Source organism: Hyaena hyaena, unplaced genomic scaffold, assembly GCF_003009895.1.
Source record: "Hyaena hyaena isolate Hyena2069 unplaced genomic scaffold, ASM300989v1 scaffold_28, whole genome shotgun sequence".
Taxonomy (NCBI): domain Eukaryota; kingdom Metazoa; phylum Chordata; class Mammalia; order Carnivora; family Hyaenidae; genus Hyaena; species Hyaena hyaena.
In genome coordinates this window covers 2862024-2877739 of record NW_024080660.1, presented here as the reverse complement: position 1 = coordinate 2877739, position 15716 = coordinate 2862024, and the positions used below count along the sequence as shown (strand labels likewise).

The 15716-nt window shown below is 51.5% G+C and overlaps 1 protein-coding gene across 1 annotated transcript; it reads left to right on the top strand.

Annotated features, from left to right (window-relative positions):
- Positions 1–6652: 6652 nt before the first annotated feature.
- LOC120228924 (tubulin alpha-8 chain) lies at positions 6653–14035 on the top strand. The gene is made up of 5 exons (XM_039227588.1): positions 6653–6753; positions 8384–8606; positions 9693–9841; positions 11304–11984; positions 13645–14035. Exons 1-5 carry the CDS (start codon positions 6751–6753, stop codon positions 13936–13938), a joined length of 1350 nt encoding a protein of 449 aa, XP_039083519.1. The 5' UTR covers positions 6653–6750; the 3' UTR covers positions 13939–14035.
- The last annotated feature ends 1681 nt before the right edge of the window (positions 14036–15716 follow it).

The following is a 15716-nucleotide window of genomic DNA, read 5'->3' as shown; positions in this document are numbered from 1 at the left end:
CGTGAAAGTCGTCTGTTAGGGGGAGGAAATGGGTGGAAAGCAGAGTAAACCTACTCCCCTAGAGTGTATGTTGAGGAATTTCAAAAAGGGATATTCAGGAAATTATGGTGTAAAATTAACTCCTGAAAAGCTCCTGACATTCTGTGAAATTGACTGGCCATCGTTCTTGGTGGGCTGGCCCTCTGAGGGCTCACTTGTTAAGGAACTAGTTGGCCGAGTGTTCAGGGTCATTGCAGGGGACCCAGGCCACCCTGACCAATTTCCTTATATTGACAGTTGGCAAGACCTGGTCCTGTCCCAGCCGCTTTGGCTAAATGTCTGTATTGAAGAGAGCTGTAAAGTAATCCTGGCTCACCTCACGGCTTCCTCCAAATACCCCAGAGGTTAAAAAGCCCATACTGCCAGGAGAACCTGAAGAAACCCCGCCAACCAGCGGATGAGCGGATGATTAATGTGGCTTTCGTAGGCCAGGCCCAGGGAGATATTCGGCGCAAGGTGCAGAAACTAGAAGGTTTCACTGGCGTGAATATCAGTCAGTTGCTAGAAGTAGCAACCCAGGTGTTCGTTAACTGTGACCAGGCAGCACAGAAGGAAGAACGCTGAAAGATGCGAAAACAGGCAGACTTGTTAGCTGCCGCCTTGGCGGAGCAGTCAAGACACCCCCAGAAGAAAGCCCCGCAGGGAAAGGGCCAAGGCCAGAAAAGGGAGCAGCGGGGAGGGGGGTCTCGCCCTAGATCAAAACTAGGCTGGAATCAGTGTGTTTTGTGCCGTCAGGAGGGCCACTGGAAAAGTGAGTGCCCCCAGTGACCAGATGATTCTCAGCAAGGTCCTAAACAGAAAAAAAGGGGCCCTGTGGTCCATGGCCGGTACCAACTTGCCCTGCAGCCTCATGGGGCCCCCAAGGATGATTTTGTGGGGCTAGCCGCCATGGAGGACTATGAGGAGGACTAGGACAGACCGGGCTCTATTTTGCTAGGCCCCTGGGAGCCCATGGTCAGAATGAAGGTGGGGGGCTGACCCATTGACTTTATGGTAGATACTGGAGCACAACACTCAGCAGTGACCCAACCCATGAGCCCCCTCTCACGGAGACAAGCCACCATTGTGGGGGCCACAGGCGATCAGATATGTTGTCCCTTCCTTTTACCTCTACGATGCAGTTTAGGTGGCCATGAAGTCATCCATGAATTTCTGTACCTCCCTGACTGCCCCGTGGCTCTAATGGGCCGTGGCCTACTGGGAAAACTACAGGCCCAGATCACTTTCAACTCCCAGGGAAAGCTGCTCTGACCCTCCGAAAACCAGAGGCAAAGATTATGACTCTCAAGATTCCCCAGGGGGAGGAATGGCGTCTCTATAGCCTCAAGCAAAAACCGCAATTGGTGCCTGAGCTTCCTTTTAAGGTCCCAGGGGTGTGGGCTGAAGATAACCCACCAGGACTGGCGTGAAACATACCCTCTGTGGTTGTTGCACTAAAGCCTGGGGCAGAGCCCACCCGCCAGAGGCAGTACTTCATCCCTCGCAAGGCACAGGTTGGGATCCAAAAACACCTGGAAAGACTTTTAAAGTATGGGATCCTCAGGCTGTGCCAGTCGCCCTGGAACACACCCCTCTTGCCTGTTCAAAAACCAGGCACAGATGACTACTGGCCAGTTCAGGACCTGAGAGCAGTAAACCAGGTGACTGTCACCATACACCCATTGGTCCTTAACCCCTATACACTTTTTGGGCTCATTCCTGCTGAATCCACTTTCTTCACCTGTTTGGACCTTAAGGATGCCTTTTTCTGCATCTGTCCGGCCCCCCAGAGCCAATTGATTTTTGCCTTCCAATGGGAGGACCCTAAAAATGGTGACAGAGGCCAATTAACCTGGACTAGGTTACCTCAAGGGTTCAAAAGCTCCCCAACCATTTTTGGCACTGCATTAGCCTCTGACTTAGAAGCCTTCCCAGCAGATCAATATGACTGTGTCCTGCTTCAGTACGTGGATGACTTGCTATTAGCTGGGAAGTCCCAGGAGGGTTGCATGGAAGGGACTCGGCAGCTTCTTACCCTCCTATGGAAAGCCGGCTACAAGGTCTCTAGAAAAAAGGCCCAGATCTGTCAAGAAAGGGTTAAATATCTTGGCTTCCACTTATCTCCAGGACAGCATCAGCTGAGGGCCATTTGCTAGATCCTGACTCCCACAACCCGTCGCCAGGTTCAAGAGTTTCTCGGGGCTGCACCTTTCTGTAGGATCTGGGTACCTAACTTTTCAGTCCTGGCAAAACCCCTCTATGAGGCTACAAAGGGGGGAGAAAGGGAACCCCTGATTTGGGAGTCAGTGCAGCAAAAGGCCTTCAAGGAAATAAAGCGTGCGCTTACTAATGCGCCTGGTTTAGGGCTCCCAGACATGACCAAGCCCTTCTTTCTGTATGTCCACGAGCGCACTGACATTGCAGTGGGAGTACTGACTCAGATGTTGGGATCATGGCATCGCCCGGTGGCATCTCTCTCCAAGCAACTTGACTCTGTGGCCCAAGGCTGGCCCCCCTGCCTACGGGCACTATCAGCCACAGCCCTTTTAGTGTCTGAGGCTGACAAGTTAACTATGGGACAGGAATTAACAGTTTGAGTGACACATTCAGTATTAACATTAATGGAATACAAAGGACAATACTGGCTCACCAACGCCAGGATGGTCAGATATCAGGGAATGCTATGTGAGAACCCACGCATTCACCTAGAAGTAGTACGGACCCTGAACCCTGCAACCCTGCTGCCTGTCGGGCCAGGCCAGCCTGACCATGACTGCATTGAAGTCATGGATGAGGTGTTCTCCAGCAGACCAGACTTGCGGGACCAGCCTCTCAAAGACCCCGACGCTGAATATTTCACTGACTGTAGCAGTTTTATAGAAAGGGGGGAACGTCTTGCAGGATATTCCGTGGTGACTCTAAACTCTGTCATTGAAGCAGAGGCCCTGCTGAAGGGGACTTTGGCACAAAAGGCAGAGCTAATTGCTTTAACCCGAGCCCTCCAACTGGCGGCAGGGATACGTGTTAATATATACACAGACTCTAAATATGCTTTCACCACTCTCCACGTACGTGGGGCCTTATATAAGGAGAAGGGCCTAATAAACTCAGGAGGAAAGGACATAAACATATCTCCTAAGGAGATCCTAGAACTCTTAGACGCCGTGTGGGCCCCTAAAAGTGTGGCAGTCATGCATTGCCAGGGACATCAAAGGGGGGGCACCACGGCTGCACTGGGAAACCGAAAGGCTGGCCAAGAGGCAAAGCTAGCAGCTTCCAAAGGAGCCATTAAAATCAGCGGCTTTAACTGCTGCACTGTTCCCTAACCCACTGACAGAATGGGACCCTAATTACTCACACCATGAAAGTACTTGGTTTAAGACTGAGAGTGGCAACTACCTCCCAGGTGGATGGTGGAAATTTGAAGACGGCTGAGTAGCAATTCCTGAGGCCTTAGCTCCAGCCTTTGTTAAGCAGTTCCATCAGGAAACTCACATCGGCCAGACAGCCTTTGAAACAATGTTAAGCCGGTATTTTTACATCCCCCCTGGCTCTCTAGCATGGCCCAAGTGGTATGTGAGCAATGTGAAACCTGTGCCTGAAACAACCCATGTCAGGGGCCCAAGGCCGCCCCTGGAGTACAGAGCATTGGGGGAGCCCCCTTTGAAAATGTGATGGTGGACTTCACTGAGTTCCCTTGGGTTCGGGGATGTAAATACCTGTTGGTTTTTGTATGTACTTTCTCAGGCTGGGTAGAAGCTTTCCCTACCGAACAGAAAAGGCACATGAAGTGGCCCGACTCCTTCTCAAGGAAATCATCCCACGATTTGGAATCCCTATCACTCTGGGTTCAGATAACAGGCCAGCATTCGTGGCTGAGGTGGTGCAGCTGGTGGCAAAAGGCCTAAAGATAGCCTGGAAGTTACACACGGCACACTGACCCCAGAGCTCCGGAAAGGTGGAACGAATGAACAGAACCTTGAAGCTGCAATTAAGTAAACTGTGCCAGGAGACCCACCTGCACTGGGACCAGGTGTTGCCATTAGCCTTGTTAAGAATCAGGTGCAGCCCCAATAAGCAAATGGTGCTTTCCCCTTATGAAATCCTTTATTGGCGCCCTCCCCCAATTGTTAAAGGGATAAGGGGAGATTTAAATGAGATAGGCAATTTAACCCTAAGGCAGCAAATGCAGGCTCTGGGCTCTACTCTAGCCACTCTACACCGATGGGTTAAAGAACGATTGCCTGTGAGTCTGACCACAGGTGCTCACTCCTTTGAGCCAGGAGATGGTGTATGGGTAAAAGAGTGGAATGTCCAACCACTCAAACCCCTTTGGAGGGGCCCGTTTACTGTCATTTTGTCCACCCCTACTGCAGTAAAAGCCGAGGTGGGTCCCTGGATTCACCACAGCAGAGTGAAGCCGGCATCCGGGGGCTGGGAGTGCATTCCTGATCCGTCCACGCCGTGTAAGCTGACTATACGGAAGAAGAGAGCTTCAACAGCAGAGACCTCACCGGGAGACTACAGCCCTGCTTTAGTCACTCTGGAAGCTGACTAATCTACGCACGGCAGAGGCTTGAGGAATCGCCGGTCCGGTGAAATAAATACACTGTCCTTATTTCTTACATCTGCCTGTTACTGTAATGCACTGTCACCCCTTGTCTCTCACTGATTATTGCAATTTTTGCTTTACTTCTGGCTATTGGATTGGCAGAGGTTGCCCCAGCCAGCTGGATATGTGGGAGAACAGCCTATACAGTACTCCCTTCAGGCTGGTCAGGGTCACGTGTGCTGGGAACTATTCGCCCATCCTTCTTCCTACTCCCACTTGCAGAAGGAGAACATCTGGGAGTTCAAATATATAGAGATAGGAAACTTCAAAGAAAGCAGCATGCCTTGCAAATTGGCAACTGGAAAGATGATGAATGGCCTCCCAAGCGGATAATTCATTATTATGTCCCTGCTACCTGGGCCGAGGATGGGACTTGGGGTTACTGCACCCCCATTTATATGCTAAACTGCATAATTAGGCTGCAAGCAGTTGTAGAAATTATAACCAATGAAACTGCTAGGGCTCTTAATTTACTTGCTAAGCAGCAAACCAAAATGCGCAATGCCATCTACCAAAGTCTCCTGGCTTTAGATTACCTGCTTGCTTCTGAGGGTCGAATTTGTGGAAAATTCAACCTGAGCAACTGCTGCCTACAAATAGATGATGAGGGAAAAGTCATAGAGGAGATCACAGATCGAATGAGAAAAGTTGCTCATGTCCCAGTCCAAACCTGGAATGGTTGGAACTCCAGGGAGTAATTTGGAGGATGATTTTCATCTTTCGGGGGATTCAAAACCCTCATAGGTATTGTCCTCCTAATTCTGGGAGGATGTTTGATCTTACCCTGCTTGGCTCCCTTGATTATACGATCAGTCTCCAGTCTCATTGAGACTATCTGTGGTTGAGAGAAAAACGGCTGCTCATGTAATGATGTTATGGAAATATAAACCTCTAAGCCAGGATGATGCTCTTTGACCCAAAATAGAGGGGTCCAAGCATCAAAGGGGGGCATGTGGTAGAAACCCCTCCCTAAGGAGAGAAAAAAATGAAGAAGAGAGAAGACTTCAAGGTCACCTAGATATGGATCCAGGTGCCTACATCCCCCATGTTCTTGTAAACTGAGAAAACTTAATCAGACTGCATGTTTATGTGTGTTACCATATATGGAAGACAAAGAAATAGGAAATGTATTTTAAAAAAAACTATGCCATGTGATGTGGGCTGCTCAGTTCTTTTGGGTACAAACCCAACTGAGCAGTGCCGACACGAATAAGTTGCTTCCTGGAAAGAAAAGCCTCGGTGTCACGACTCCCTGAGCGAGAATCCTGCAACAACATCACCCCTCCAGTCAATAACCCTCAAAGGTGCCCCATAACCAGTGGAATTATGTGTGAACTCTTCACAGTAACATTCAAGGCCCCACCTTGCTTTGCCATGCTCGCCCAACAAATCCTCCTCAATCGGCTTTAGCCAACGCGGACCCCTTGCTCTGCAATCTGAGTCACCTGACCTGGAGCGCTTGCCACAAAGGGAAGTAAAATTACAAGTACCTGCGCCTGGAATGTTCTCTCCCACACCTGTCTGGCCAACCCTCCCCCACCCTAGCCGCATGTCCTCCCGCCTCGGAGGCTCCCAGTACCTGGTTCTCATCACAGCATCTTTCCTTCTCTAGCGGTTGCTGAACTCAAGACTGCGCCACCGTCCAAGACGTATGCACTTTTCGAACTAGGTCCGCCATGTTACCCGAGTAAAGACCTACGGCAACAACGGAATATGGGTATTGCTCCAAAGCTCCAACTTCTCAGACCCAGCACATGTCACCAGAGAGAACAAGAGTGTCAAGCAGCTCGGGAGGACTCGGACCACCGAGGCTTTCCCTCCCTTTGGTTTTACAAACTGCCCAATGACCGGCTGCGGCGGGGATATTTCATAAGTTCCTGCCCAATAACGGAGAGGGGGGCGGGCCTCGGTGAGAACCCGACCCAATGAGAAACGGGCAGAGGGCGGGCTCTGTCCTACCGCAGCCCAATGGGAGCCCCGCTGGGAGGCATGGCCGGCGTCTCGGCGGGGATATATAAGATCCCACTAGCTGCCCCGCACCGGGATTCGTGGTGTTGCTGGAGACTCGTAACGCGTCCGCAGTCAACGACCCTCCGCAAACGTCACCTGTCGGAACAACCATGGTGAGAGGGAGCTGGGGGCATTCGCGGAGTGCACGGTGAGGGGGTACTGCCCTGGGGAGCGTGCTGGGGGCGCCTGGGGGTCCCCGGTAGGGGCCGGCTGTGCGGCAAGAAGGGGAGGTCGGGGTGCCGAGCAGTCCATCGTGTGAGGGTCTGCGCGGGGCTTGTGGGAGAGTTTGGGGGCGTCATGGTGACCACGATGTAGGGGTCTGTGCGGAAAGTCCGGGACGCCCGCGGCGTCCAAGCACTGCTTTTCTGCGCCCTTTTCCCGGGAGAGGCAGATGCCAGCTGGAGGAGTGCGCGCTCCAGCAGCGGACCGGAGAGACGTGGCGGCCGGGCACAGGGCTGGCGGGGCGCGGGCCGGGTTCGTCCCGCGCTGAGCTCAGCCTGGGGCCCCCAGTCCCGTCCCGGCGGTGCCGCGCGCTCGGGAGTCGGGAACCTGGACCCGCCCCAGTTTCTTCCGCTGCGGTCCGGGACAAAGAGGCGCCCGCCCCCAGCTGCAGTCCCCGCCCACCCGTGAAGTCACACTCCCGCGCTGGAGGCCGGACCTGGGCGGACCTGCAAACTCCAGCAGGTTTGGCCAGTTCTGAGCTGTTCCCTGAATGCCTTTGTCCTGCGCTGCCTGACTCTGGTCAGAAGTCAGAGGTGCAGAAGTCAGACCTTGGCCCCAGACCGGTCCAGGGGAGTCCGTGAGTTCCTGGTGCCTTAGGAGGAAAAGCCTTTGCTCCGCTTCTCTCTTCTGGTGCCCAAACCCCTGAAGTCCCTCCGTTAAATCAAAGAGCTTGGGGTGTGTACACAGACCCCAGTGCCTCACAGGAGTCTTGATACCCGCCTGTGTTTCCGAGCCCCTGTAAAGGCTCTGAGGCTGTCTTGAAGGACAGCTCATAAAATGGCTACACTATTGCCAAGTGTCTTAGAAGACCCCCTTCGCCCCTGGAAGGTGTGTGGCCCTTTCAGACGCATCTTCTAGCCTCTGGGTTGGGGGTAAAGGACCCGAAGACAGGAGAATCTGTCCCATGTAGGAGTTACCTCAGGAGAGCTGAAAGGTGGGGTGAGCTGCCTCCTTCCTGTTGAGAGTACTTCTCTGGATTGACTCTATACTGCAATGGGCAAGGACAAATGTCCAGAGTCAGGGTATAACCCCCCAAAAAGGGGCTTGTGGGTGAGCTTTCAAACTGGCTGTAACCCCAGAGCCACTTCCTCAGTTAATTCACAGCAGACCTGAAATTCATCTTCTGCACCTTTACGGTGTGGAGGACCCAGACCCCCCACCATGGGAGACCCCTTCTGCTAGGGGGTCCTGGGGGCCCTATCTTGGTATGTGAGACTCTGAGCTTCCCTGTCCCACCCCAGCCAGCACACCGGGCACTAGGCAGTGGGATTTGGCTGCTTGGCATCAGTTTTTTCTAGTTCCTGCCTATGGATGACCTAGGCTTAGCTACCTTTGTTCTCAAACCCTCAGTAACTGAAAAGAAAATGAGGTAGTTTGGCTTCAAGTGTGGGAAGGTCTGAAAAGAGAACCTAGTTGCTTGGGTTTCAGAGCAGGCCTCCGTCTCCAAGGAGGAAAGATAAAAGGGTGCTTGCCACTCCCCTCCCTTCTCCATTCACACCACTGCTTTGCTTTCCCCAACAGCGAGAGTGTATCTCCATCCATGTGGGCCAGGCCGGAGTGCAGATGGGCAATGCCTGCTGGGAGCTCTACTGCCTGGAGCACAACATCCAGCCCAATGGCACCATGCCCAGCGACAAGACACTGGGCAGCGGGGATGACTCCTTCAACACCTTCTTTAGTGAAACGGGGGCTGGCAAGCACGTGCCCCGGGCTGTCTTTGTGGACCTGGAGCCTGCCGTCATAGGTGAGTGGGTGCTGTGGGGGTGTCCCCCTCCTCCAGCCTGTGTGTTTTGCCAGCCCCAACATCTGTGGGGAGCTCCTCTTAGGGGAGAAGCTCTTGAAATGCAGGCAACCCCCTGCCAAGAACAACACCGAAGTCCATTGCTTTTGTCTAGACTCTGACTTCAGGAGGGGTCCTGTGGGCTTCCTGTGCTGAGAGGGGGTATCAGTCAAACCTCTCTGCCCGGAAACCACCAGATGTTTGAGTCAGGGGTCAGACCCAGAATGAAGACTGCAGAAAAGAGTGGCTATGAAGGCAGAAATTTTAAACTTCCTTTTTCCTACCCACAGACTCTTGAGGATAACATTGCCTAAGGAACTGGGCACTGAGAACATTCTTAACGGCCCCCTGCTAAACTTTAACTGAACTGGGCCCCTTAATAGCATGGGGACCTATGTGAACTTGGCTGTTGCTGGCTCCCAGGGAATTCTCTGCTTCTTCCTTTTTGCATCTGGATCTCCTTAGTTTCCTATTTCTGAAAACTTTCCCCCCTCCCCTCATCTTTCTAAAGTCATCTTTGTAGATGTTAAACTGTGGACTGGGTTTTCTGCATCAGTCTACATTCTTATCCCAAACAAAAGTCAAGTGAGGGGCACCTGGGTGGCTCAGTCGGTTAAGCGTCCCACTCTTGATTTTAGCTCTGGTCATGATCTCATGTCCATCCCCCCGCCCCTCCGCAGGGCTCTGCTGACAGCACGGAGCCTGCTTGGGATTCTCTCTCCCTCTTTCTCTCTCTCTCTGCCCCTCCTGCATGCTCTGTCTCTCTCAAGGTTAAAAAAAAAAAAAAAAAAAGATTCCCCAGACACCCTCTGGTTCCTCAGCAAGTATAAGTGGCTGTGAGGGCAGGGACTGTTGAAGGGGCCCCTGACTTACCCGCTCACAGGCCCATGTAAGGAGTTTGCAAGTGGGTCTTGGGAAGGCTGTTTGCTGTTGATGCTCCGTTTTGCAGTTACGCCTAGGGGAGCTTTAGCAGCCTAGGTCCTAGCGCCCATGTCCTTGTGGGGGGTGAGACCCGCCTCTCTTACCTTTGCCCTCTTTCTTCCCCTCAAGACGGGGTAAGAACTGGCATTTATAGGCAGCTCTTCCACCCTGAGCAGCTGATCTCTGGCAAGGAAGATGCTGCCAACAACTATGCCCGAGGCCACTACACTGTGGGGAAGGAGATCATCGATCTGGTGCTGGAGCGAATCCGAAAACTGGTGAGCGGACCAGGTGCCCTTGGCACCTGCAGGAGATCAGTGTGTCTTTACCCTCCCTTCCTGGCCTGAGTGTGTGGAAGAAAGGGAAACCACAGGCCTGGGGCTGTGACAGGAACCCCACGTGTCCTTACGGCTCCTTCCGCTTGCCTGTCTCCTTGGCTTCCCCTAGGGGGAGCTGTGTGTCCTGGGTGTGGATCAAGGGCTAGAAGAAGCCTGAATAACCTGTTCTACCCTGAGTCTGTGGACTCCGGGCTTCTGGCCTGCTGGTTCCTCGCTATGCCAGGTCTAATTGTCCAATCCAAGCCTTCTTTGAGCTTTGATCCCTCTCTAGGCCCAGCAGGTAGGAGGAAGTGGCCTTGGCAGCTCGGCTTGTTCTTAGATTCCTAAGCAATACTTTATGCCCGGGAGAGGCTCCTGCTTACTGGTTCGTTTTTAACCACTTCCCAGTTTACCTCAACCCTTGCCTGAGGCACTGAGAACCAGGAGTGAGGCCAACTAGGAGCCAGCACCTTGGCACTGGCCTTCTAGAGGGATCGCTCAGACATACTTTGCTGCTCACCATTTGAGACTGAGGACTCCCACTGACTTGAGGAAAATGGGATTCCATGCTTTCTAACACAAAGTACCCCCTAGGCTTAGGATTTTCTTAAAGGGTTTTTCAGGCAGGTGTTTTTGGTTATCAGTTTGCATAAAGCTTGCTTTTAGTTTATTTTTGAGATATAATTGACATAGCATTAGTTTCAGGTATACAATTAATGATTTGATAGATGTATGTATTGCAAATAAGTGGAGAATTTTATACTCTGACAGCCCATGTGTCTTGTAAAGATTGATGCTCTTCTAGTCCAAGGCACAGCTACATCAGAAGTCACCCTGCATACTTGCTAAACCTGCAGTTTCCTGGGTTCCAGTCGGTAGTGAGGGGCCTGGGAATCTGTATGTTCAACAAGATACCACCACCACCTCCCCCCAACTCCCACTCTCCTGTGGCCAGGTGGCAAAGCTACAGAGCTGGGAAGGCCCAGCTCTCTGACTACAAGCCCTGTGTCCCTCCTGAGCCTCCCCTCACTTACCACTTCATGCACATGGCAGTGTCTTTCTAGGTCTCTGTCCCCTAGAACTCAAACCCCTTGTAGGTATTCTCTTCTCACCTCTGTATATAGAGGCAAAGCAAAAGGGCATGAGAGAACTTTCTGGAGTCATGGAAATTTCTAGGTCTTGATTCGTTTGGTAATGTAGGTGTACACACTTGTCTAACCATTCACTGTACATGCAATAAAATGTATATACCTAAGTACAAATTATGCTTCAACAGTTTTTTTTTCCCCTTCTAAATACAGAAGTGAATACAGTTGTAGTTGAGTCACAGTAGCTTTGCAGACAGAAGAGGGCTGTCGGGAGGAGAGGGCTGGGGGCGGGTGACAGGCCGTCTGTATCCTAACAGTGTTCTCTCCTACCCTAGACAGACCAGTGCACTGGGCTTCAGGGGTTCCTGATCTTCCATAGCTTTGGGGGCGGCACCGGCTCAGGCTTCACCTCCCTGTTGATGGAGCGGCTTTCTGTGGACTACGGCAAGAAGTCCAAGTTGGAGTTTGCCATCTACCCCGCCCCCCAGGTGTCCACGGCCGTGGTGGAGCCCTACAACTCCATCCTGACCACGCACACCACCCTGGAGCACTCGGACTGCGCCTTCATGGTGGACAACGAGGCCATCTACGACATCTGCCGCCGCAACCTGGACATCGAGCGCCCCACCTACACCAACCTCAACCGGCTCATCGGCCAGATCGTGTCCTCCATCACGGCCTCCCTGCGCTTTGACGGGGCCCTCAACGTGGACCTGACGGAGTTCCAGACCAACCTAGTACCCTACCCCCGCATTCACTTTCCCTTGGTGACCTACTCCCCCATCGTCTCAGCCGAGAAGGCCTACCATGAGCAGCTGTCCGTGGCAGAGATCACCAACGCCTGCTTTGAACCCTCCAATCAGATGGTCAAGTGTGACCCCCGCCATGGCAAATACATGGCCTGCTGCATGCTCTACCGTGGAGAAGTGGTGCCCAAGGATGTGAATGCTGCTATTGCCACAATCAAGACCAAGCGCACCATCCAGTTTGTGGACTGGTGTCCCACGGGTTTCAAGGCAAGCTGGGAATGAAGGGGGGGGGGGTGGACTTTGCGTGTGGCCTGTGTGCTAGAGGGGAGATTCCTAGAGAGCCCCAGAGCATGGAAACCAAATTGCTAGGGAGGGAGAATCAGGCAAATCACAACTTTTTTATTTGACTTGAAAGCTTGCCCTTATGAAGGGAAGTGTAGGTTTCATGTGTCTTAGCCTGGCAAATCAGCACTTCCTAGGTTTGCCAGTCGGGTTGGGGAACCAGTTGTTCACATGTGCCAGGGACACACCCACCTAATCCATCTCCTGCTCGGAAGGGAGTGCTTAGGGCAGCGCGGAAAGGCCTACCATTCAGATAATGGCCCAGATGTGGGTCGGAAGTCTATGAATGCAATCTCTTGAGTAATGAAGACAAATCTGTTTATATGCCCCATTCTCTCGTCAGTCCACATTGCCAGAGGGTACTGGGCATATGACCTGGTTTTAAGTTTTATGGGTTTTGTTCTGGTGTGAGATTAGAAAGATTAAAGGTGGCAGCTGTGGCATTTAAAAAAACATACAGCCTCCTTGCACTGCTGCTGACGTGACCACAACGGGAGGCGAGGCAGGGACTCCTGGTCATAAAGATAATAGCTGCTTGCTAGTTTTGAAGAGCTGTCCTATAGCTCAGAACTAGAAACCAGCGGTGGGAAGGCTGGGAGGTGGATTCTCCCAGCTCCATATTAGGAAAGCTTTAGCCACTCAGAGGAAGAGGGGCTGCCTTCAGGAAGTAGTAAGCTTGCTCTCCATAGAGGCATTAAGAGGGAAGTTGACCTCTTTTTTTTTTTTTTTTCTTTTTTTAAAACCCTGAATATGAAATGTATGTATATGTTCTGAATAGAGCAATGTTTAAAGTAGATTCAGTTTAGCTCAAACTGGAGATCTTCACAGGGCTTTATATATTTTAAAACTATTTTCTAAACTATAGGAAAGTGGAGAGGTCAGTACAGTTAACAGCCACACACTCACTACCTAGATTCAACATCTGACTCTGCTACATTTCCTTTATATTTGCTTTGCTGACCCATTTAAACTGCCTTACAGCTATTACACACGTTTGTTTTGTGTCTAACAAAATTCATCATACTTCTCCAAAGTAAGAATACCTAGTTGGTATTCAAACTTTCCCAATTTCCACAAATGTCTTCTATAGGCAGTGTTTCAAAGTCAGAGTATAACCAAGGACTGGGCATTATATGTGTCTCTTAAATCTTTTAAGGTAAAACAGCCACCCCTTTTTTTTCCTTTTTATAAATTTTTATAGTTTCTATTTATTTTTGAGACAGAGACAGAGCATGAGCGCAGGAGGGGCAGAGAGAGAGGGCAACACAGTATCTGAAACAGGCTCCAGGCTCTGAGCTGCCTGCACAGAACCCAATGCAGGGCTCGAACCCACAAACTGCGAGATCATGACCTGAGCTGAAGTCTTGACTGTGACTTCGAAGGGACTAGTCTTACCTTGAAAGTCCCACATTCTGGATTTGTTTCCTGATGGTAGTTACCCTGTTCCGTGATCCCTGTGTTTCTTACAGGCTGGCAAATGCCACATACCGGTTGACTGCCCCTTTCCCAGTTACGGGAATCCTTATGCAGACCCTTCCAGGGAACACAGAACCCAGGGCTTACGCTACTTGCTGTTTCTTCTTAGGTTGGCATTAACTACCAGCCGCCCACAGTGGTGCCCGGGGGAGACCTGGCCAAGGTCCAGCGGGCAGTCTGCATGCTAAGCAACACCACAGCCATCGCTGAGGCCTGGGCCCGCCTCGACCACAAGTTTGACCTGATGTATGCCAAGCGGGCATTTGTGCACTGGTACGTGGGCGAGGGCATGGAGGAAGGGGAGTTCTCTGAGGCCCGAGAAGACCTGGCTGCCCTGGAGAAGGATTATGAAGAAGTGGGAACAGAGTCCATGGACGGCGAGGATGAGAGTGAGGAGTTCTAGGGGTCCCGGCACCTGCAGCGCCTGGGCTCTGTCCCCTGGTTTGTGTGTCTCATTCCACTGTTTCCCTAACCCCCTACAAATACAGTCGATGTCTCAAGTGATGTGGAGCTCTGTGATGTGGGGTCTTGCCCAGACATGGGCCTTCACTAACTTTCCCAACTTCCTTGTTGCCCTTAAGAGTTCAGGGCTGGGGCGGATTGGGTCTCTAGGGATTGCAGCCAGTGGGATATCTAATGGAAGGTCACTGGTGCTGTCGCGTGCGATCAGACCACCCTAATGTTCAGGGGCCCAGGACCTGTGCCGTGGTGCTTTGACTTCGTGTGGTGGTCCCCTGCGTATCCCCTTATCCCCAGCCCACCTCAAGGAAAGGTAAGCCTTCTAGAGGTCCTGGTGAAAGCTGCTGAAAGTGTATCTGCCCCTACCATTCTGGGGCAGAAAGTCTGTGTCCATCTCCATGCGGGGAGGAATCCAGTGGTTTAACCTATCATCCCTCCTCATGCCCAACAGAGGGCAGTAGAGGTTGAATCCACATGAATTCACAGGCCAATCTGCAGCAGCCATCTTACAATGTAGGGCTCTACCCTGATGCTCTAGAAAGGCACAGGGTCCAAGAACCAGGATTCCAAAAGACAGGTCTTTAGCCTGGGGCTGTGAACATCTGAAATAGTTTTTAAAGTGCTTATGAGCCTTTTAGGCAAAAACTGTATTTTTTATTTTCAAAGGGGTCCCTGATGGGAAAGGAACTATTTATTGTCCTAGGATCTAGCCACATACCGTCTTAGAGATCAGTGTATTAGTCAGGAGAAGGACCTGGCAGGAGCTAAGGAGTAAACTGGACGGACCCTTCTAGCACTGACCAGGTTCAAGGGGGTTTCTCTTTAATGTGCTTAATAAAATCTCCTCAGCCAGAGAAATGTATTCTCTGAAGAGGTGGGATACCTCCATGGGGCCAGGCTCTGCCCCTGGCAAGACCATGGAGCAGAACCCAGCCCAGTCCCCGACCAGATGGGTAGGGCCTGTGTTTTGGGCCTAAATCTACCTGTTTCAATTTTCAAACATTTAGTTCTAAGATTAACTCAGATGTGTCTCTGCTTTTTTTTTAGGCACCAGTGAGCCTTGGGGCTACCTGGATGTATCACTTAGTGACCTTGCTTTGGGTTCAGGGAACAAGTTTATTAATGTTAACCTAGGAACTGATTCCCAACATCTATGAGCCTTGCTTGATTAATCCTTGGGAGGGGTTTAGTATCCTACAGCTTATTAGCACAATGCTCAGATCTGTAGGCTTTGACCCCTACAGTGAAGCTGCATGCATTTAATAGGGGCTGTGGACCTATGCAAATTGTCAGTCCCAGGCAATGGGTCTCTTTGTGAAAGTCCTCAAGGACTTAAGGGCTTGGGTTAGAGGTGAAGTTAAGGTATAGTAGCAAGGGAAGGAGGTTAGAAAAACCTGCCCAGTGCCTGTTCAAAGACCTGGATCTGTCTGTGTTCAGCAAGTACATCCAGCCTGCTCGGCTGGTATCTTCATCCGGAAACCAAGAGCAGGTATTTTCTGAACTCTTTCCCTGCTTTTTCCCTCACTGGACACATGAATTCATACATACCAGCAGTTCTTCCTCTGTTGGCTCAAACCACTAAGTTGAGAGACCTTTCCTCCCCTACAAGTGCCCCAGGCATTGGGAAGGAGAATGGCCAGTGAGGGTTGGACACCTAACCCTGAGGCTCTCCTGTGTGGAGATACCAGATAGGGTGAGTCAGTTACAAGTGGGCGGAGCAAA

What these genes read in the sequence shown, in the direction of transcription:
- LOC120228924 (XM_039227588.1), top strand. An exon ending in TGGAGCGAATCCGAAAACTG is followed by an intron (nt 9,842 to 11,303) that starts GTGAGCGGACCA and finishes CTCCTACCCTAG; the next exon opens with ACAGACCAGTGCACTGGGCT. An exon ending in GGTGTCCCACGGGTTTCAAG is followed by an intron (nt 11,985 to 13,644) that starts GCAAGCTGGGAA and finishes GTTTCTTCTTAG; the next exon opens with GTTGGCATTAACTACCAGCC.